This window comes from Ipomoea nil, unplaced genomic scaffold (genome assembly GCF_001879475.1).
Source record: "Ipomoea nil cultivar Tokyo-kokei standard unplaced genomic scaffold, Asagao_1.1 scaffold0706, whole genome shotgun sequence".
In the NCBI taxonomy this organism is placed as follows: Eukaryota; Viridiplantae; Streptophyta; class Magnoliopsida; order Solanales; family Convolvulaceae; genus Ipomoea; species Ipomoea nil.
This window is the reverse complement of record NW_017617134.1, coordinates 665,150-688,742: the sequence shown is the minus strand read 5'-3', so window position 1 is coordinate 688,742 and position 23,593 is coordinate 665,150. Positions and strand designations below refer to the sequence as shown.

The 23,593-nt window shown below is 34.4% G+C and overlaps 3 protein-coding genes and 1 non-coding gene across 4 annotated transcripts; 1 reads left to right on the top strand and 3 right to left on the bottom strand.

The window, feature by feature from the left end:
• Positions 1-1,707: 1,707 nt before the first annotated feature.
• Positions 1,708-3,433, bottom strand: LOC109176543 (probable transmembrane ascorbate ferrireductase 3). Its single transcript, XM_019326007.1, has 3 exons — positions 3,135-3,433; positions 2,584-2,832; positions 1,708-2,171 (listed from the first exon to the last, which is right to left on the bottom strand). The coding sequence occupies exons 1-3, from the start codon at positions 3,306-3,308 to the stop codon at positions 1,911-1,913; spliced, it is 684 nt and encodes a 227-aa protein (XP_019181552.1). The 5' UTR covers positions 3,309-3,433; the 3' UTR covers positions 1,708-1,910.
• Positions 3,434-6,754: 3,321 nt separating this feature from the next.
• On the bottom strand, positions 6,755-6,826 carry TRNAH-GUG. The gene has a single exon. It is a non-coding gene; the product is annotated as a tRNA-His (tRNA).
• Positions 6,827-8,071: 1,245 nt separating this feature from the next.
• On the top strand, positions 8,072-9,563 carry LOC109176457 (cyanate hydratase). Its single transcript, XM_019325893.1, has 4 exons — positions 8,072-8,407; positions 8,699-8,770; positions 8,895-9,003; positions 9,231-9,563. Exons 1-4 carry the CDS (start codon positions 8,133-8,135, stop codon positions 9,273-9,275), a joined length of 501 nt encoding a protein of 166 aa, XP_019181438.1. The 5' UTR covers positions 8,072-8,132; the 3' UTR covers positions 9,276-9,563.
• A 1,675-nt stretch (positions 9,564-11,238) lies between these two features.
• LOC109176452 (putative disease resistance protein At1g50180) lies at positions 11,239-15,432 on the bottom strand. Its single transcript, XM_019325882.1, has 3 exons — positions 14,114-15,432; positions 11,827-13,641; positions 11,239-11,683 (listed from the first exon to the last, which is right to left on the bottom strand). Exons 1-3 carry the CDS (start codon positions 15,171-15,173, stop codon positions 11,610-11,612), a joined length of 2,949 nt encoding a protein of 982 aa, XP_019181427.1. The 5' UTR covers positions 15,174-15,432; the 3' UTR covers positions 11,239-11,609.
• Between the last annotated feature and the right edge of the window lie 8,161 nt (positions 15,433-23,593).

Here is a 23,593-nt window from a genome sequence, read left to right as displayed (position 1 = left end):
TCTACTTATTTATTATTAATAAAAAAAGAAAAAACAATGACGACCTGTGAGGCTAATGATCTAACAACAATCAGGTCATTGTATGGTTCATTGCAAGTACACGAGTTGAGGTCGAATGACAATGATAACAAATTTGAGAAGCTATCTCTTTAAGCCCAAGCCTCAATCAGGTAGAGGTAGAGGAAGAAGTGACAATCACTTCAACAAAGGTCGTGGTGAAAAAAAGAACATGTGTTCCAACACATGCAAGCTCCAACACGCAGATCGACTTCGAAAGGTCGAGGTCGTGGATGCATCAAAGGGAAGCATGTCAAATCAGATGTAGAGTGACACTGTTGTCACAATCGTGGCCACTATGCAAATGAATGCTGGTACAAGAATGACAACCAGGCTGGTAATTATGCACAAGAGATTAGTAACTTGGATGGTGTTGGAAGTGATAAATGTTGAAACAAACCATGCTAGTTTGATGGTTTTATAAAATGACAATCCAAATCGACACACGTGGTATTTAGATATTGGCTGCACGAATCATATATATGTGTGGCATGAAAGAGTTGTTCACTGAGCTTGACGAATCATTCCGTATAACTGTCAAGTTTGGTGAGGGTAGAACCATTCCAGTGATCGGGAAAATGGCAAATACTCATCACATTGAGGAATATAATGGAGATCACAGGTACATTTCTAATGTTTTCTATGTACACATGAAGAGTAAAATACTTAATTAGCATAGGACAATTGGCCGAAAAAGGGTATGTGATGAATATTCCGGCCAATCAATTCTCGATTTTTGATAAACAAGGTACTCTAATTCATAAAACTTATTTATCACATAATAGAATGTTTCTAGTTGATATCTCTAAAGGTGAATATAAATGCTTGAGTGCAATTGTGGTGATGAACATGTTGTTACCGAAATTCCAACAGAAACAGTAGCATAACCTCGTGTTGTAACATCAGTTACGACACTCACTGAACAACCAAGGGGATCAGATTGACATCAAAGGCAAATGTCAATGCATTTACAAGATTATGAGGCAATTAAGTCATGATGATAAAATCAATGGTAATGGTGCATTGGCTCACTATACTTTATTAGTAGGAGTTGAACTTTTGAAATTTGAAGAAGCTATTCAAAATCCTAATGGAAGAAAGCTATGGAAGAGGAGATGCTTCAATTGAAAAAAAAAATAAAAAAATGGAACGTTGGAACTAGCAAATCTTCTGCGGAGTCACAAGGCTATTGATGTGAAATGGGTTTTTAAGATCAAAATGAAGTTAAATGGTGAGATTGAAATTAAAGGTATAAAGCAAGGTTGGTGATCAATGAAAAGGGAAAAAAAGTGTAGTGGCATTTTTGTCCTTCTAAACATATCAAATAGATAGTATAGTTTTGTGGTGCATTAAGTGTTAAGTGTTAGTATGTGGTGCACCATCAAGTGGCTGAAAATCAATGAGAAGTAAAAAATAAGGTGATATTTTTTAAATTTTTTACACCAAGTATATTTTTGTGATGCACTAAGTGCTAGCTAGTCTGTTGTGTACCACAAAGTGTATGTACGTGCACTGCGTCCCCCATGTATGCGTGTTGTATGCCATTAGTATGAGTTCATCCTCTACACGGTCGCACCTGGGGAGACTACCACACGGTCCACACCAGAACCCCGCTATATATATACACACACTTTGTTCACAATTAGTAAATAAAACAAACACTTACAAGAGTGTAACTTTTTTCCATTCCCATGATTGATTGAACATACATTTTTATTATTTCTTGCACACAAAATTAAATCACCAAAACAATATCATTCTACCTAGCCCCTTACATGCATAAATAATAATATTAGCATCACACGTATGTATAATTAAGAATGGATACAATAGTGCTGTAGCCAGATCAGATATTAGACGTAACGAGAAAGGGCGACAGAAATATCAACGCTGATCCCAAAGAGGAGGATAACTACTCCGAGGATGTTGATTAAGGTTGACTCGCGAGTAAACTGCAATTTAAGAAAAGTAGCCTTCTGCATGAGCCCCGTCTCCGCCGCGCAGATCGCCATGTACAGTAGCGCACGGCCGCCTGTGATGTGCCACGGCGCCAACCTACTTCTTGTTTCTTGGCTAGCATATGGGAACAGAAACACCACCAAACCGATCACCCACTGCCAATCAAAAACTCAATTAAACTCAAAATTAATAACCAGCTTAGTTGACCTGAGTAATCGTGCACTCTCATCTCTTAATAGAGTTAGAGAACTCAAACCCCCACTCTGTACGAAAAAACAATCTGACCAGCACTTTGTCCTTAATTGGGTCGGTCTGGTGCGAATGGGAATTAATTAGTCTGAGTATGGTACAAGTTTAAAGGTGTCCCTGCTCAGGCCACTTCATGACCTGACTCCAAAATTATGGTTTTTTTTTCTATACTAATCGTAAGTTCCCCCAGAACCCTAGCCTGACGAACCCTAGTTTTGAGATGCTGTTGGTGGGAGTTCCACTCCCACCTGCTGAAGTGTTGACTTTAGGTCAGGTGGTCTAACACTTCGAAATCAGTTTTTTGGAGAGTATGTGTACCTGCAAGATATATAAGGAGAAGGTGGATATGCCAATCCAGGAATGCAAGCTATACATATTCCCTATGTTCGCCCTATCATGGAATTTGAAGACGGCATGTATTCCCACAATCCCCAAACAAATGGCAATCATGTGGAATAGCATGTGGGTGAATTTTTGGACATCCCTTGCTGCCATCACTGTCTTGTACGCCATCATCGCTTGACCAGCAAAGAAGATGAACCCAAAGTACATGAGAAATGGGTGAACCTATATATATAATCATGGAATATCAATAATTAGACGCCACTTTGAGAATAATTGAAACTCAATATTTTCTCATAAAAAAACAAGATAATTATACAAAGATCAGCACAAGGTTACAAGTTCAACTCCGGAAACAGCTCATTCATCTTCTTAGTTTGAGCTGGTCAGCTATAGATAAAGTTAAATTTACCTCTGTCAGCTAGGGTCAGGCCTATTGGCCTTCTTTGTTTGAGTCTCTCAGCTATAAATATAACTTAAGCTGGTTTCTCTCGTTATAAAAATTTAAGAAAAAAAATCATACATACATTGAAAATCCTGTTTAGATTGTCGTCGGAATCAAGATCAAGGCCCTCCCGATAATGCAACAGCCAAACCAGCATAAGAATCAAAGCTAGGAGGCCAAAGAGTTGTGCTAACCATGTCAACTTAGAGGCAGACCTATAATACCTGTACTCAACACCCTCGTAAGCAGCATACATGGTTAATGTTGAGTAGAGAAGGATTTGTTAAATTATTTCAAATATTTTTCTCAAGGGTAGAAGATGGAGAAGAATAAATGGTTGTGATATATTAATGATTGTGTTGCAGCTTTATATAGGGATCAATAAAGATGCAAATCAAAGAAAAAAGTTGACAGGTTTTGCTTCGTGGGAAGGTTAAATAGGGATTCGAGCAATCTAAGGAGACTTTGGGGTTTGGCAAGGCATATAACACACTGGCAAAAAGTGTGTCATAGTGTCGTTTAATTTATTCTTGGTAAAAACCAATATTTGTTGGGTTTTTTTTTCTTAGCAATATTGACTCTGTTACAATGTAATAGTCACTGTGTACGCTAGAGTTCAAACATATAACTTCTCATTTGGAAGAATCAAAGTTATGCCGCTTGACTACAAAATCTTCAACTTTGAAATTTAGTTTCTATTAGTTGATTTAAACAGATATAGCCCCTTAGTTGTTTATTATGTTGCATTTTTAGTTCTTGGTATTATATAATTATTAAACTCCATTAGCAAACTCTTTTTTACGAGATTATATATTTGTCATTTAGAATCATCTGTGAACTGTCATAGTTGAAGATTCATTCTCTCTCTCTCTATGTGAACGTCATTTTTAACTTTGAAAATTGATTATAAATGAAACAAAAATAAATTCATGTTAATGGATTTTGGCAATTATATAACAATAGAGATTAAAAGTGTATTGGCATAATTGAATTAGAGGACACTGGATCAAGTAAATTTCTCAGTTCTGCAGTACAGTGTAATCTATTGACCATTGACAGGGCGTTTGGTTGGAGGGATTTTAAATTCCCTTCCCACTTAATTTCCACCTAATTCCAAAGGCCATTAAATTTCGTAGTTTGGTTGGAGGGAATTGCAATTCCATGGAATTGCAATTCCCCATTTTCATGGAATTAAAATCCCATGTCCCCCCTGGTATTTTAATTCCTGGGAAAAAAAGATAGTGATGAGTCAAAATTACCCCTTCCTTTTTTAACCTAAAATTAATGTCTAACAACAATAATGGACATTTTTGACTTTATACTACTTATTCCCTTTCAATTCCCATGTATACCAAACATTGGAATTGAAATTCCCAGTAATTCTATTCCTATCAACCAAACACTGGAATTTAAATTCCCACTTTATTCCCAGTAATTCAACTCCCATGGAATTACAATTCTTTTCCTACATAATTCCCCCCCTCCAACCAAACGCCCTGTGAGTGTTGTGCCTGTGAGAGATAGAGAGAGAAGGGGTGAGAGTTCGAGTGTTATTATTGTCTTTGTCTTGTTTGTAAGGTTGGAGGCTTGGGGCTTGGTTGTGAATATAACTATATAAGGGAACTAATTTCTGTGAATGTTTTTAATAAGATACTATGTTAGTATGAGTGCTTTAATTTAACATATTTCTATTTTCACTTCTTACTGGGTGTTTGGTTGGAGGGAGTTTAAATTCTCTTCCCACTTAATTTCAAAGGTCATAAAATTCCTTAGTTTGGTTGGAAGGAATTGCAATTCCTCCATTTTCATGGAATTAAAATCACATGTCCCCCGGTATTTTAATTCTTGGGATTTTAGGAAGAAAAAAAACTAGTGATGAGACAAAATTATCCCTCTTTTTTTTTAACCTAAAATTAATACTACAATAATAATTGACATTTTGGACTTTATACTACTTATTCCCTTTCAATTCCCATGTATACCAAACATTGAAATTAAAATTCCCATTAATTCTATTCCTGTAAACCAAACACTGGAATTCAAATTCCACTTTATTCCCAATAATTTAACTCCTATGGAATTACAATTCCTTTTTCACGTAATTCTCCCATTCCAACCAAACGCTGTTAAGGGACGTAATGTTGTGACTGAACAAAATTGTGGTACTCCTAAAGTGACAAAGGATGGCGTCACTGTTGCAAAAAGTGTTGAATTCAATAACAAAGTCAAGAATGTAGGAGCAAGCCTTGCAAAGCAAGTCACTAATGCTACTAATGATGTTGCTGGTGATGGGCCAAATGCGTCCCTTGCTAAACAGGGGGGATATTAGCCTGGACTCTATCTTCTTAATTCTTACAGCTCGTTTGATTCGCTGGAAAATATTTGAAGGGAAATAGAATTGAAATTCTATGAAAAATAAATTCTAAGAAAATAGATTCCATTGTTTGGTTGGTGGAAAAGAAATTACTGGGAATATGAATTTCAGTGTTTAGTTGAGTTTGGAATGGTAAGGAATAATGTGTATAATGACAAATATGACTCTATGCAACAATAATAATATAATAATAATAAGAGTAATTAATAAATAATGGTGAGGCTAAAATTGTCATTTTAGTTTTCCATGGAAAGCCTTTTCCATGGAAAACAAAATACCTAGGATAGGCTAGGAATTTGTTTTCCTCATTCTCAAGGAAAACTTTTTCTAATGAAAAATGTTTTCCATCCAACCAAACAACATAAAACATCATTTTCCTTCACTTTTAGGAAAACATTTTCTATGGAAAATGTTTTCCATCCAACCAAACACCCCCTTATAGTAGATTTTGACACATGAGAACCTATAGAGGGCTTGAGGTATATATAATTGAAACACTACTATGGGTTTCGAATACCCCATCAATTGAAAAACTCATATTTAAATACAATAAGGGTTTCATTCTTTTATTCATTCTCAAGCACTACTATTAGTAATCATCCTCATTCCACCCTATTACCAAACATGTAAAATACTTTCACCAAAATCCATTACCATTACCAAATATTTGATACACATTACGATTTCGATTCCTATGTGCGAACCAAACACACCATAAGATTCACTTGTATGTTATGAACTAGCAGTGTGTACGCGTGATGCACAAAAATTCATGCCCAATATTAAAACATTGATAAATATAAATAATTAAAAATTATAATTTGAATTATATATATACAAATAATATATGTATTTTGTACACACACATATATAATTTATCATTCATAGAAATTTAATTAAAATATAATTAAGTATTAAATTAATATAATATGATTTTTTTTTTGAAAGCTACTTTCACATTTCGAACTCATAATCTTCCAAATGGAAGTCCAACCCGGGTACCATTAGACCACATAGTCCTGGTAATATAGTATGATTTTAATAAAATGATAATTAAAAATAGAAAAAAAAATATGATAGATATAGGTGTATGATAATAATGATGTGTTATTAAAGTTAGAATTAAAAACTAACGGTATTATAACGGTGTAATGGTAGTTTTGTCTAATAACATTGGAATGTACAACATTTAAAGTAAAATGTACACATTTATTTGCATACAAAAAGAGAGACATAAATCAAGGATATAACTTTCATTGAGACTTATATATATATTTTCTTCTCTTAAATATTGGACTACTAAACCAATGAGCAACAAACAATATATATGTGGTTGCTGGGATTCGAGCCCAGGTCTCCACGGCCACAACGTGGAATTCTTACCACTAAACTACAACCACAAGGTGAACATATATTTTATTTTAGGAATAAGATTCAAATTGGCCACTGAACATAACCTGAAAATGCAATTAGCCCACTAAACGGGAAAAAAGAGGTGCAATTATGCTACTGAACACTCCAAATGTATCACCCCGCCATCATTTTTTTTTTCTTGCTATCAGGTGAAATTGCATACATTTGGAGTGTTCAGTTGTCTAATTGCACTTTTTTTTCGTTCAGTGACCTAATTGCATTTTCAGGTGACGTTCAGTTACCAATTTGAACTTTATTCCTTTATTTTATGGTATGTAGTCACCATCTTTCTATTTTAAAATTAAAAATACAAATTATGAATTGCTTTTGCTTTTGTTAATTTCTTTTTTATTAATTGATTTGTAAACTACATTTGTAATGTAGGTATCATATGAAGAAAGTGGTCATCAATCTTTACCAAGAAGTGGAAATAAATTTTCATCGTAAAGAAAATCTGAAATATCTTGCATGATAGCGTCACGTTGAATGAACTACAATGTTGCTTCATATAACGTATACTTTTTAGTTATAAATGGAATTTAATTAATACGTAGACTATTGTGCATTTGTGCTTGAATATTGTTAAATGTTATTATTTGACAAGTATTATTTACAATTTTTTTTTAATATGTAGAATTGATTTTCTTTTAATACGTAAATTTCCTTGAATATTGTTAAACATTAGTATTTGACCATACAAGTTACATTTGATTTTCTTTTAAATAAAATGTGTATGTATTTGTGTTTGCAATGCACATTTGGAAATAGAGGTTTACAACAAAAAGTAATTCAATTGCAATTACAAATTTTAGTAGCAATCGCTATTAGATGAGAAAATATTAAAAGAAAATAAAAATATATTTTAGCAACAGTTACAAAACCGCTACTAATAACACTAAAATTAAAAAATATTCTTTTATTAACGACACTTAATAACCGCCGCTAAAATTTAAAATAAATATTAAAGAAATATTAGCGACAGTTTTAAAACTGTCACTAAATGCATTCAAAATCGTCGCAAAATAAATTTTTCAATAATTCCGACAATTGTAAAAATCACGGCTAAATTTTTCACGATACAGTATTTAGTCACGATTGAATAATCGCCGAGAAACACAAAAAATAACTATTTGTAGCCGTCGCTAAATGTTGGGGTAATAATTGTGTACACAAAAAGTGACTATTTGTAGCCGTCGCTAAATGCCATATTTGGGTGTAACAATTGTGTTTGTGCACGTCTATTTATTCTCTAAGTCTCTGCAATTGTGATAGACACTAATTTTGTGATCAAGCATGGATAAGCATAGCAGCCAATCGAGCTTGGTGGCGTCGCTACAGGACGTGCGGCGGAATTCCGGCAAGACTTACAGTCAGATTGCGGCGGAGACCGGTCTGACCAACGTCTATGTAGCTCAGCTCTTGAAACGCCAGGCCCAGCTCAAGCCCGAGACTGTCCCCAAGCTCCGGGAAGCGCTGCCCAGCCTGGTCGATCATCAAATTCAAGAAATGATGCGCCCTCCCATGAGGTCCTACGATCCCAATCTTATCCAAGAGCCCACTGTTTACAGGTCCCCCTTTTTCCTTCAATTCTTTAGTTTTATCTCGAAAAGTTGTCGCCTTTGGGCTTTGGGTTTCTTGGATTGGTTTTGGTTTTGTGGTTTTGGAACTCTTCTTTCAAATTCTATGGGCATTTCAGTTTGGAAAGGTAGTACTAATGCACTTATGAATGTCGTTTTGCTTCTTTATACCCTGTTTCAGTTTTCAATTTTTTTTGGTAGCTTCAGTGAACTTTCAGTCAATAGTTAGTCCTTCATCTTTCTTAGTGTGCCCTCCATAATTTGGTTAGTTTCATTTTACAGATTGAATGAAGCTGTTATGCATTTTGGGGAGAGCATTAAGGAAATTATTAATGAGGAATTTGGAGATGGCATGTAAGTTTTTAGTTTTAGTGCTCTAAAGTTTGATACTTTAGTTTGTAGTTTTCATTTTCAATTGTTCTTGATGAAGTGAATATATTTACTAAACTGTCTAAATTGTTTTGCTTTTAATTTTCAGCATGTCAGCTATAGACTTCTACTGCTCGGTTGATAAAGTAAAAGGTGTAGATGGAAAAGATCGTGCCGTTGTGACATTTGACGGGAAATACTTGCCATACACCGAGCAGGTCAGTTCCATCTCATTTGATACAAAAAATGATCGAGCAAGCCAACGTGTTGGCGGGAATTCTTTTCATACAAATTTTAGTACATTTGTGTTCGGTTGTAAGCATATCAATTACCTCGTATGTTCTTTACTTTCACTCGGGTGGCACCTCGCCTTGAAAGTCCCGCCTTAACAACATTATCTTAGATACTATAATTTGACTATAATATGTTCTGTTTGTCTTTGCAGAAGTCTGAGCATATGATGTCACGACAGCATCCAGGGGGGAATTAGGGACATGATTACAAGCCAAACAAGTAAACTCTCGTTCATTTCCAACTTCTGCTATTCACCTCCCGTTATTTTCTGGTGTATCTCTTATCTATGAACTGCTGAGTGGTTTTATCAGCGTATTGTAATTGGAATAACCGACCCGTTTACGTGGTCATATGTTGTGTGTATGATTACTGATTAGCGGTCAGTGTAGCTATGTAGCTACGTGACTTAGTTAATACAGTATGATATATCCGTTAAAAGGTTTATTCTACCTTTTAAAGTCAAATGAATGACATCATTTTGCAACTTTATCTTCTGGAATTTTCTACTTTTCTAAACTAACTATACTTGTGTTTGACAACTAGTACACCACCACCCACCAACCCCTAACCAAAATACTGTAAATTTAAATTTTAAAAAAACTAAAAAAATAAAAACACACACAAAACATATGCACACATTGGGTACAGGATTATGTTCTCTATTAAACCTTCTGTGTTTACCGAGGGAGGCCTGAAACTTCAGTGCCCAATAAAAATCAGGACATATAGAACAGCACTTTTAAACTAAACACCAAAAGAGAACTTCGGGCAACTGGGCAAGATGGTTAAGAAATGAAGTATGGATGGCTTAGTGACTTCAAACTTTGGGTCAGTTTGTGTGTGTTTGGAGGTGACTGGTGAGCGATCCTCTTGACAGAATATACATGACGGAAATAGTAACAGTATCTATAAACTCTTTAAGGGAAGAAGGTAAAGAAGAGAATGAATTTTTGAAAATTGTGCAGATGCATGGAATTTCTCAAGTAGTTATTGTCAAGATAAGTTATTTAACTGGATGTCTCAGTACTTTATGTTTGATAGAATTTCAAAGTTATGTGATGATTCTGAATTGAAATTCACCTGGACTTTCATTCTTGCTACTCCCTTGGGATTAGTGTACTCGGTGTTCAACTAGTCAATAATTCCCTGTTTGAAGATGAACATTTACATCTAGAAGGTATCGTGCTTTGAACTGTGTGACTTCGATGATTACATTGCTTAAGACATTCAGTGGTTTCAGTTGTCTAAATCCCATAAGTAGACTCAATCTAGCAGGATATTTACCCTGTGGATGTACATGTACAATCTAGGTGCAAAGTTATTCGCTGTGGATATAGAATGGTCATTTGATCCCTTCAGGATTGAGAATGTTTCTCGGTTGCTAGATATTAGGATGTGCAATTTAATATTCTACCATTTGTTTGGTTTGTGGTATGGAAAATGTGAATGGGAATGATACTATTGCTTTTGCTAGATCAGAGATTTTTAAATGTATGGGATTCGAGTGAAATAACTAGAGGACAGAATAAGACAGATGATCCCCGTTAACCTTTTCTTCTTGGTTTTCCTACACTTGTGGCTTGCCCCAGCACTTCCCTCTCCTGTCCTTCCACCTCCTCTTCATGTTACGGTTTTAAACTCCCTTAATGCGACTGTTTCCCATCCAAACAACCATCGTTAAGGACTACTGATTGAGGCAATGGTTATGGCAGGAAGAGGATGAGAAATTGAGATTTCTTCAAAGAAGTTTATAAAATGTTCAAGGATTAGCATCTCTTAAACCAAGTTGAAAATTGCAATATTTCCAAATCCTTCAGTAAAACACTCCAAGACAGACTTAAAGATTTACCAATTCATATGAAAGTGTCATCATTCATCCTCCAAGGATCATTTACCAATTTTCATTCAGGATGTTATAAACAAAGATTGGGCTAGGGTCACTCAACTGAGCTATAATGAACATGGGCCAAACCATACTAAAAGATTGAATCCAACCAATTAGCTAGTCTAACCCATGATCTTATAAACCTATATATTCTCCCTTATTTTATCAATGTGGGACTCTTAAGTCTTAACACAGGATATATTTCTTTTATCAATAGCACCTCTTTAACAGAGTGAACTGGTTGGAATAAACAAATAAAAAGTAGAACATTGAATTACTTGTAATTGTGCATTTAGATTTCTGAAATTGTTAATAATATGTAATTGGTTCCCACTTCAGAATACATACATTCTGGCATTCTGCAAGATGAATAATGATTGCTATTCCTATTTTCATGTTCCTTAAGTTTTGATACCCATTTTGGTTTTGATTCCCCCATTCAACCAAACACCCAAAAGTTTATCAAGGTTTTGAAAGCAATAGATATCAATTAATTACAAAGAAAAGCTCCACTATGCTAGATAGAATGTGATTTCAGGAGAAAAAACTAAGCTTATTACAACTGCTACTATATTTTGGTAGGAAAAGCCAAGTCTCTTCCAAGAAGTTTTACCTTTACACTCTATCAGTCGGTTTCTTCATAGTTCATACACTCTTCCAGGCCTTTGGTACCAAAGACGGGTAGATGGTTTGAAATAATCCAGAAAGAATTTGCCCTCCTGTCCATTAAGATAATGATAAATCATAAATGTGAATGTGATGCTCTCTTGTATTATTTTGAGGTGATGAGAAGCATTGATACTTAGATTGGTACATAGCGAAAACATAAAGAGAAAAATTTTCTAAATTGTCCCCCAAGTACCTGAGAGATGTATTACTGGTTCAGTATTGAAACGATGACTCCCGGTGTCAAAAACTCTTATGCAAGGAATGTGTTTAACTTTGCATAAATCCTCTCCTTCTTCCGAATGAAGCCTTCTTTTGAAATCTTTGGGCATGTTTGCTATCACCAGCTTCTCAATCGTGCTAATAAATTTCAACCCACACGGAATCTTCTCCAGTTTCTCGCATTTATCAATCTCCAAGTGAAGAAGAGTCGGCATGGACCCTTCTTCCACCTCCCAACTCTCCAAATTGGGCAACCCCTGAATCCGAAGAGTCTTGAGTTTCGGGAAACCGTGTCGAGAGCAACACATGTTCTTCCCACTGAAGACATTGCCACGTAACGACAGGGTGTCCAATTTTGGCAGCTTCTCGAGAATGGCCATTGGGTCTTCCTCGAGTTCACTCTTTCTCAAGGTTAACTTTGTGAGGTTCTGAGAGAAGTGACAACAATCGGGTAGGTAGTTGATATACCCAATTAGATCCAATTTGTCAAGATGATGGCATCCTACCAATTGTGTTAGAAGAGAAAGATCCTTTTCCGAATAGAATCTATAGTAAATCCGGAGCGAGGAGTGCCTCAGGGGATTCTTGGTGCCACTTAAGTAGTCGATTATGGCTTCCATCTCCTCGAATTCCAGCGAGAACGTTGCTGACAGTGTTTGAAGTCTGGTTAGTTTCGGGAGATCTCTAAAATGAGCGACTTGTGTGTCGTAATTTTTTAGTATTTCCAACTTGCTTAACCTATCCAACTGCAAACTATACGTTTTCTGGTGAGAAGGAGGAAGGTACAAGTGCCTTAGATTCTGTAGTTTCCTTATGACATTGGGAATAGGCAGATACGCAAAGTAATACGCCCGTAAATCCAATGTCTGTAGCAACTTCAAGTTGCTAATCGAGGAGGGCAGTTTCTGGAAATGCGAATCCCTTAAGCTTAAGTATCTTAGATGGACCAAGTTCCCGATTCCTTTAGGCAGTTTCTCGCCAAAAGAGAACTTCTCGAGGTCCAAAACTCTTAGCAGTTTGAAGTTACTGCAAACCAAGGCAAGTTGAGTCTGGAAAGACTGTCTGTACGAAAGCCTAGAATAGAACAACGCTGACCTTATTTGCCCGAATGCCCCTTCTCCGGGACGAAAGTGGTCGTCGAAATCCAATTCCACAGTGGCAGAAAGTCGGCGAATTGAGCGGGCAGTTCCCCAGGGCGAAAAAACTTTCTTCAAATGGTGAGGGAGAAGTGCAGGTGAGTTTCGACAGTGAGAAGGGATTATAGTGAGGAAATTCTCTTCCTCGACCTTCGACAAGCAAAGCTCCCGCATTAGGTCATGGAGTTGACACTTCTTAAACCTCCCCGTCGTCTCCTCCACCTGCACATCGACCATGCACCTCTGGGCTAGCTCGCCTAGGTACTGCTCGGCTACATCCATCATCGTCCCTTCTGCATCTCCTTGGCCTATCTCCACTGGTATAAAGCCTTCGGCCCCCCACAGCTGATACAGTTTTTGTGTGGGTACTTCGTAATCCTCCGGGAAGTTCCCCAAATACAAGAAACACTGCTTCAACCTATACGATAAGTTGTTGTAGCTTAAAGCCAAGACCTCGTAAACTCCTCCGTATTGTCCAGCACTTTTAACCCCGCTTAAATGTAAGCTTAGATTTTGATGGACTTTCTTCCATTCCCCCGAGGTTCGTTTTGTTGCCAGGAGCCCCCCTAGCACAATGATTGCTAGCGGCAATCCTCTGCACTGCCCAACCATCTCTCTTCCTAGCTTCTCCTTTTCTTTGTCCATTTTTACATCTGCAATATAATCACAGGGATCAAAACAATTACAAATATGAAATACAATGTTGAAAAAATCGCTAGGCGCCTAGACCGCCTAGGGCGCCTACAGCGCCTAGGTGGCCGAGCGCCTAGCGCCTAGGCGCGATTTTTGCAACACTGATGAAATATCATTGGAATTCTGTTTATCTCACTCTTATTTGTGTTTCCTAGATGCTGTTGAGTTTGTCAAGAAACATGGATTAGATGCCTATAAATATATTGGTTGTATCCTTAAGGGGTTGTATCACCACTATCACCATCACTATGAATTGAAGGAATAGTTTCACTCCCGTGGACGTAGGCCAGGTAAATCTTGTCTTCTTTACTTTATGTCATTATTATTGTTTCTTGTTCTTGTTAATCTCAACAGATGCTTATGTGAAAGCTAGGACTATAATGAAAATAGTTAGTTGTGTAAACATAAGGAAGAAATCGGGGATTAAATTACCTGCTGGCTGTTTTCTTGGAAATGCTTTTTTCTGGAAAAGCTCCCAGCTTTCCTTGTTGTTTAGATATCTTAGTTCGTGAAGAAAACACGATGGATCGATGTGTGTACATACGTCTCTATTGCGTGTTGTGACCAATATCTTGCTGCCCGTTCTTCCTGTAGGGAACGCGGATACAACGCTGTCCCAGAAATCGGTTGACCAAACGTCGTCCAGCACCACGAGGCATCTCTTGCGCTGCTGCAATTGATGAAGCTCCTTGACTAGTTCTTCGTAGCTCATGCGCTCGAACTCCTGCTTCCTTTCGGGTTCGAGCTTCGTGAGGATTCCCTGGAGAGTGTCCTTTTCTTGCCATTGATGGGATATGCACGCCCAGGCGAAAGCCTGGAAGTGATTGCGGACCTCTCCATGGTGGAATATCTTTCTGGCGAGCGTTGTCTTGCCCAGACCACCAATTCCACATATAGCAATGACCCGGTGGCAATGATCTTTTTCTTCATCCACCAGGCACCCCACGAGCTCGTTCATGTCCTCCTCCAACCCGACCAGATCCTCGTCCACGAGGTGAGAGTACGACCTCCTAAGCCAATGGTGCTGTCTCTCATACGTCGAGGATGAATTCTCCAGCCTCGAAAGAGCCCGCATACTGGAGAATTGCAGAAAGCGTTTTATCAGGTCAGCAATCTGCGTTTTAATCTCCTCGACCCTTGTACCAATAGTGTGAAGATCTATGCCTTCCTGAAATATGCAAGCGTATCTTCTGAACACATCCCCTTCCCTTTTTGTAGGAATTTTCAGATAGAAAGCATCGAGAACGTTATCTATATCGTACAGAAGTTCCGTGATATCCAAAACCCAGTTCTGAAGCATCTCATCCTCGTCTCGCTTTGCATCTATCTCTTCTAGGAAGCACCTTAGCCGGTTCAGTTCCGCTTGAATTTGCTCCACTTTGCTGCTCACTCCCCCCAGGAAATTCACTTCGCTAATCACCAAATCTTGCAGGTGCCTCAGAAGTTCAACAAGAACAGATGCATCCATTTTTCGTTTTCTGGTACAAAACATATGCAGGAAAATGTTGTTTGTTTAGGTTGTTTGTAGAAGAAGAATCTTGGCATGGGGATTATATTGCTGAAATGTCAACCCTTTAAGTTTTCACCCCTAGATTTGCAGTTTAAAGATTCCAGGAAGTATCCTACGAAAACGACCTGGACTTCTTTATCCTCGTGTGAGACAGATTGATAGCTCTACTCAAAATATTTATATTTCTTAAACTTTAAGGTTGCTTTTGAGTTTTGAGAGGTAATGGTCCTTTAATCTAGTGGTTAAAAAATGGTTTATTTTCTTTGGCCAGACCCCTACCACTTAGTGTGCTGACAGTAGGGACGGGGATTAGTCTTCTGGCTACCTGTCGGAGGGATACCTTTGGACAACAAAAAAAAAAATTGGTTTATTTTCTTGGAGAAATGAAAAAAATGGAAAGTTTTTTGAGGACTATGTAAAACTTGTTAGGGTACATTTGTGTCTGTGTCGAATATAATCTTATATTTTAAGAGTGTTGAGAATTTTCACTGTGCTAATCTTATATTTTAAGAGTGTTGAGAATTTTCACTGTGCTAATCAAGATTAGTGCCTTTTGTATCAGGTACAATATGTGTTTATTATATTTGGTGCAACTAGGCATATTTTGCGTAATTAGGGAAATTAAAAAAGAAACAAGAATCTTGGATTTTGCCTAGTGAAGCCTTCCCTCAACTTGTTTGATTAATTAAACTAGTTTCTACCTACCAACAACTGTTCAAAACTAAAAGTCTTTCTAGTCTTAGGATAAGGTAAGAAAACTTGTGTTATCATTAATTGCACTGATGTTACTATTGGTGCAAATCAAATGATTATTATTATTTTTTTTTTTTGTGATGCGAGAAATATTCAGATCAGTCACTATTTGAGGGTATGTACTACATAAATATCGCCTTATAACCTTAGCCGATAAATGATCACTAAGAGATAAACTAGTCTACGTTGACCATAGTTGATCGGCTTAAACTAAGAAGGCTAAGTCGTACTCACAGAAAGTTAAACTTAAAATTTTGATTACCAAGCTAACTATTTAAACAACTTGGTTGGGATCGCCCAAAACACTATTTATGGAATGAATTTTGAATCATTAATAACCTTTCCCTTTTTTCTTTCTTTCTTTGAGTTAATACCCAAAATCGTCTTCGACTATAGTGGTTTTTCTCAATTTCGTCCTAAACGACTTTGGTGACCTAATATCGTCCCAGACTTTTGTGTTTCGCTCAATTTTGTCCTCCATTTGTTATTCCGTCAAATTGGTGTGTAATAAAGGGACAATTCAATAACGTCAATATTGATCTCTCTTTATTTTCAACTTGTGAAGTGCGAAATTCGTCTTTCTTGTACGAATTACACCCAGAATTACTCCCGGACCTACAAATCAAATTTTATATTCGCAGTTTTAGGAGTAATTCTGGAAATAATTCGTAAAGAAAAAGGGATTTCGCAGTTCACATGTCTATGAGTAAAGATATGCCAATATTAAAATTGCTGAATTGTCTATCTATTTAACACTAAATGGACAGAATAACAAATGAGAGACTAAATTGAGCAAAAACACAAAAGTCTGGGACTAAATTGAGCGAAACACAAAAGTCTGAGACGATATTAGGTCACTAAAGTCGTTTAGGACGAAATTGAGAAAAACCACTATAGTCGAGGACGATTTTGGGTATTAACTCTTCTTTCTTTTGATTGGTATGATGAGAGTAGGCATCTTCTGCATTAAATATAAGTCCTTATCGAATCAAATTCATCTCACTGCACAAATCTGTATAAAAATTTTAACAATAATCTTTACATTCATATACCATATACGATAGAATGATATATAATCTAATAAAATTTCAACCTAAAATAAAAAGGGTTAAAATTTGAAATTTCTCATTTCCTAATTATGTATTCCGCCGTACAATTCATATATATAGTCTTCTTTTTTTTTTTTTTTTTTTTAAGTAAAAATTACGTATTCAAGAAGATTTGTTGATCCTTGGAATTTAGAATAAATAATCAAACGTTAAAGATTCGTCATACAATGCGGCGTAGAATTTTTGGAGTTAAACGTACAAAATGTTACATGCATCTTCAACCTCTTGATTCTTGAACCATTATTATATTGGATAGTATGTAGTAGGTGAGTGCCTAAGTATTAGGTATCAATTAATTCTCCTTTATACCATCTACTAGTACGTGCCATATATTTGTTTATAGTTAATTAAAAGGTTCTTAAGTTATGCCCAAGAGGGCCTATTGGTCCCTCAGGGCTACATAAGGGCTAAGGCTTACCAATGGAGCCTATAGAGTCACGCATAAAAGTATCCTTATCAGTTTAATTTCAATGTGATTTTTAAGAGGTTTTTGTAAGTGTGATTAGGATAGAGAATATGAGAGGGGCGAGAAAATAAAATAATAAAAATAAAAAAGCAAAAACTGATTTCAAAATAAAAATAATAATATGATAGTAATGGTCAGGCGCGCCTGACGCGCCCGCTGGGTGCACTCGTGACAGCCACACAAGGCTGTCACGTTTGGTTTCTTTTTCAGTTGGGTCCCACCTTTCTGTTAATAACCGGGTCCTTGCAGAGGCATCCCAACTTTTTTTTTTTTTTATCTATCTTCTATGTAAGCTTGATATTTATTAAAAGTTGTGCATGCTCTCCAAATTCTCCTTTGATGTGGATGCTCTAAAGGCTTCTCTAACTTGAGCAAGTGGCTCCATGAACTCATCCCAGCCGTGATCCTCATTAAGAGCCAACTTAACTAAAGCATCCGCTATACAGTTCTGCTCACAGTAAACATGAACTACCAAGCAAATGTTATTGGTACTAATCCAATTTTTTATCTTCTTAACAAGATAAGCTAGTCGATCCACACACTCTTTTCCCCTTGATTAATTCGAATGCCTCCATGGAGTAAAAATTGTGAAAATTAGAAAATATTTAGGGTTTTTAGTTGTTAGATGTCGGAATTTTTCACTGATTTTGCAATTTTTTTTGAAAAAATAAAATGAATTGATTGAAGGGAAATAGAATTCATGTATGAAAAATTACAAATTTAACTTTCTAATTTTTATTTAATAACTTTTTTCATTTATTTATTAAGCATGTAGTGAATGCTAGATGAAAGACCGTAACTGTTGAAGAAATAATTAAAATGTGAAAAGTGATACATTTAAGGACTAAATCAACCCTATAGGAATGATTCAATTCAAGTTCCCTATTTTAAATGAATTTTATTTTTATTCCAATTGAATTAAATTTTTATTTTAAATTAATTGAATTGTCATATTAGTAAAGATGAAGTCCAACTAAAGTGGGCACACACATATATACATTCATGCATAATTGTATATACTGCAACTAAGGGAGTACAATATAATAATTGACTGTCTACTAAATAACAACCTGCCACCCTCTTTATTATGATTTTTTTTTTATTTCTTTTAATAATATAAATGGGTTAATTTATTTCATGAATACAAAATTTCAATTCTTCAGTCAAGACTCCAAGCGAGTTTTGCAGACATCTCACCGACGGTTGACAGTTCAAAAGTCCATTGTTAACTCCATGACCATGACCAAGTAAATGATAAATTTTAGAAACTTCTTTTTTTATATATTAAAAAAAAACTTTCTTAATAATAATATCTTGATATACCATAATTTTATTATAATTGAATTGAATTTTGTCCGGATCCTATTTGAGGTAGGATTCTCATTTCTCGATATCTCAAGAGTTGAGACATTATTTAAAGATAATCAAATACTAATGTCTTATTATATCATAATTTTTTTTATACTCAAATTTTGTTCAAACCCTATTTATGATAAGTTTCTCGATGTATCCAATTTTATTCACAAAGTTTGAACTCAGGGTGTGTTTTGTTTAGACATGGGAATCCATATCGGAATCAAATACTTTGTAATTGGAATGAATTTTGTTGAAAATATTTTGCATATTTAGTAGTAGCTTAGATTGGAATTGAAATGATTATCAATATTGTTGTTTGGTTATATATGATCCGGCCTATAATTGAAATAAAGGTTTTAAAATACAAAAACAAAAACAAAAAACAAAAAAACAAAAAACAAAAAAAAAACAAAACAAAACAAAACAAACAAAAAAGAAGATAATTGATCATAATATGATGACATCCAAGACACTAATATGAACAAATAATCAAAACAAAAATCTAAAAGCACTAATCATATTTAGTGATGAGGAGGCGATGAAATGAGGATGGATAAAGATGAATTAATTATGAAATGATACATTATTTAAATTAGGTAATAAGGAAACTTTTATTAATACAAGTGCTCAATACAATACGGAATATAAAATAACCAACAAGGTAATGTGTTTTTTTAATTATATGAGTAATCAAATTTTATACCTGTGTTTTAAAAAGTTGTCAATCATATTTGTATTTGAATGGATAAAAGTTGAGATGGATAGAAAATAATAAGAGTATAAGTAAACCTCAATTCAATGAAAAAAATGTTATTTGTGCTCGAATGGCACCTCTATGACTCTCTTTAAGGAAAGATCATCGAACCCCGGTGGTGGAGTATTGACCCTTTGAATTATAATAAATTGAAAAAGTATAAAATATATACTACCTTGTAATAGAGTAAATAGTATTTAAATTTTATTTATTTATTTATTTATTTATTTATCTTTAAAGGAAGATTGAACAACTATTCTCCTCTGACTCCTCATGTCCTTTGTATATAACAAAAGATAAGATTTGCTACCAATTTTTCTCCCGACCCATTTTCTTTCCCTCCCAATTGACGTCTAAACATAATATAATAGATTAATAGCAATTAAGGGAAAGAAAAAATAAAATTCTAAGATCATTATTTGAACAATAATACACTACTATTTTTATTTTATCCCCTTCTATACTTTCATACCCGATTTAGGTAGACTCAGTCTTAATAAAATCATCAACTTCTTTCATTCCTTCATGATCTAAATCTCATGCTAATAATGTACAAAAAAAATAGTTAAACAAAGAAGCAATTGAATTTAAATCCAGTAGTAAATCAAAACTCATGAACCAAACGTAATACAGGAACTTTCATGGAAACTTCATCAGTATTCTTCGTTCCTTGGTGAACAATATTGCAAGAAATGTCTATTTATAGATAATTAAATAAATACTGATAAAAAAGAAATGTTATCTATGTTATCTGGAGATTTTATTCTGTCACCTCCATTTCTTCAACCTTATAAGTTATAACTAAATTACGTAGTAATTAACATTGAAAGAGACTGCAAAATGGTGAAAACAACATGAGTCGTACGTGGCAAGTTTTAGCCCAAGTCTTGTTATACCATAATTTCTTCATATATATTCAAATTTTGTTCAGACCCATTTTTTTCTCCCGACCCATTTTCTTGACAATCGTTATGCTATGGACCCGTGTCCAGCATGCATGCTGGACACGGGTAACAGTGCCGTTAGCCACTGTTATCTCCTCTTTTTTTTTCTTTTTCAGACCGCTTCATTATAGGAGTATATGTTCATAATTTTATTACTATATGTTAATAACTGTACATTCATAACTCCATAACTGTACGTTCATAACTCCATAACTGTACATTCATAACTCCATAATTGTACATTCATAATTTTCGAAGCTCTATGTTCACAATTTTAGAGCTCTATGTTCATAATTTTATCACTATATGTTCATAATTGTAAGTTCATAATGTTAGAGCTCTGTGTTCATAATTTCATAATTGCATAACTGTACATTCATAACGACATAACTGTACATTCATAACGGCATAACTGTACATTCATAATTCAAAAAAAAAAAAAAATAACGTCGTTAACGACAAAACACGCGCGATTTTTTTTTTAAAAATAACGTCGTTTTGGGCCCGTGTCCACAATTCATTATGGACACGGGTCCAGGGCATAATTTGCCTTTTCTTTCCCTCCCAATTGACGTCTAAACATAATAGCAAGGGGAAAAAAAAAACCAATTCTAGATCATTATGATTATTCAATTCAATTCCTATTTCCTGCTGGAAAATACGTACAATATTTCTGGTTCATTGAATATGTCGAAAATTGATTTATTCTGTTGTTTAACAAGTTATTTTCATTCTCAAGAATAAACTATTTCAATAGAGACATAATATTAGACTATTCTCAAGTTTTTGAAAATAGCCATTTAAAAAAAAAAATCTAATTTGCTCTTAACTATTTTGTTATATATTTTTTTAAAAAGAAGATTAAAATAACCAAATAATAGAATATAATTCACACTCCTTTGTGAGGTGAACCACATTAAGAATATCATGTGCGACAAGTTCAACCAATGGGATCATGAAAAGAACCAAACTCATGATCATTCAAATACGAAAATCATGTTCCACTCACTCCCTCAATCGCCCCTTCTAGGGCATGTATTTAACCTCTTTGTTTAAGAGTTCTCATAACTAGTTGTATTTGATTGGGAACTGGCATTAGTACATTAATAGAGCATTTGTTCGAGTATCTGAATCAAAATCAAATATTCGATAATTGTGATGAATTTTAATAAAACTATACTCTTTGTTTAGTAGAAGACAACAATCATAATTGGAATAAATATAAATTTTATGTGTGCTTTTGTGTGTGTGAGAGAGAGAAATAGAATGTGTATTGACAAATGAGAACAAATTTGTTTTTAACAATTTTTTTCCCTCCTCATCTTTCGAGTCCCAAGAATTGGGAGAAGAATTTCATAAGAGAATAACTTTTTTCCTTTGTTTCATGATTTAAATCAAATGCCAAGATAACAAAAATACTAAAACAAACAAGGGATTTGAATCCAATAGGTTAAAAATCCATGAACCAAATGCAAGTAGTAATGGTGTGTGTGTGTGTGTATATATATATATATATATATATATATATATATATTAATATTTTTATGCACGATGCACAAAAAGTCGATGCTAATATTAGTACTTTATATTAATTTTTATTTATTTATTTAGATTTTACATATTTAATTTACACTATTGTATAATAATAATAATAATAATAATAATAATAATAATAATAATAATAATAATTATTATTATTATTATTATTATTATTATTATTATTATTATTTTTAATTATAAATTTGATATTTATAATTTAGAAAATAATTTATATAGTACTCCAATATATAATGCCTATATATTATTACCATTAAAGAAGATACGAAAATATATGATGCATGGATGCATGTGCATGACAATAATGGCTGGAAAAGACATAGAAAGTTATAATGATAGGTGTATTTTTTTATCAAAATATTGTATAATACAAATCTTATAACATTATATATATAACACGGAAAAATGAGTATAAATAAAATGTATAACTTCATTAAAACTTATTAGATTTTATACAAATTAGGTAATAATTAAATATGCATTCATAATAGTAAAATTATGAGAAAAATCTGCCCACGTAATACAGGAACCTTCATGGAAACTTCAACAGTACTATTGTTCCTTGGTGAACACTGCAAGGAATGTTTATTTATAGATAATTAAATAAATACTGATAAAAAGAAATGTTATCTGGATGGGGGTTTTGTCATCAGCTCCATTTCGATCTTCAACCTTATAACTATTTTAATTTAATCAACATTGAAAGCAACTGCAAAACAGTGAAAACAACATGACTCATTGCAATTTTTAGCCCAACTCTATTAAACAATAATGTAATTCCCGGTTATATATATGTGTGTGTGTGACCAAAAAAAAAAAAAAAACCTAAACGAACTAATTTTTTGTAAATCAATGGTTAGTCTTCATGTTAGGTACATTTTAAAGACTTATGGTGTAATCAGTTATTAGAAATAAATTATCAGTATATAAGTGACAAAAATATGAGCACCAAGTCAGCACAGAAAGTTTAATTGATTTTTGAGTGACTTACAAATTATAAACAATGACGTAGTACCGTTATAATATCATTGCTGAAAATTATGGAATTTTTGACCACCTGAAAGTGATCTTAAATCAAGTTGAAAGTAAAAAGTGGTCGGAAATTGCAACAAAGGTTTTTCCGGATACCAAAAGTGGTCGGAACAAGGCTTTCGACTTGATTTAAGATCACTTTCAAGTGGTCAGAAATTTCATAATTTCCAGCAGTGGGGTGTAGTGGCTCACCTTTTATGATAATGACTCTTTGTGAACACTAAACATTTATTATAATCTCCACTTAATAAGCTATAATTTTAATTTATGTGTGATGGTTTTTATACAATAGATTTTACTTTTTGTGGGCAAAAATATGAATACTGATGTGATGCATACCAAACACTGCACGGGTAAGACATAATGACAAAAAATATTTATAACTTTTGTTTCGTCATTTATTGATTGTCGGAAGAAACGTATGTATGTAA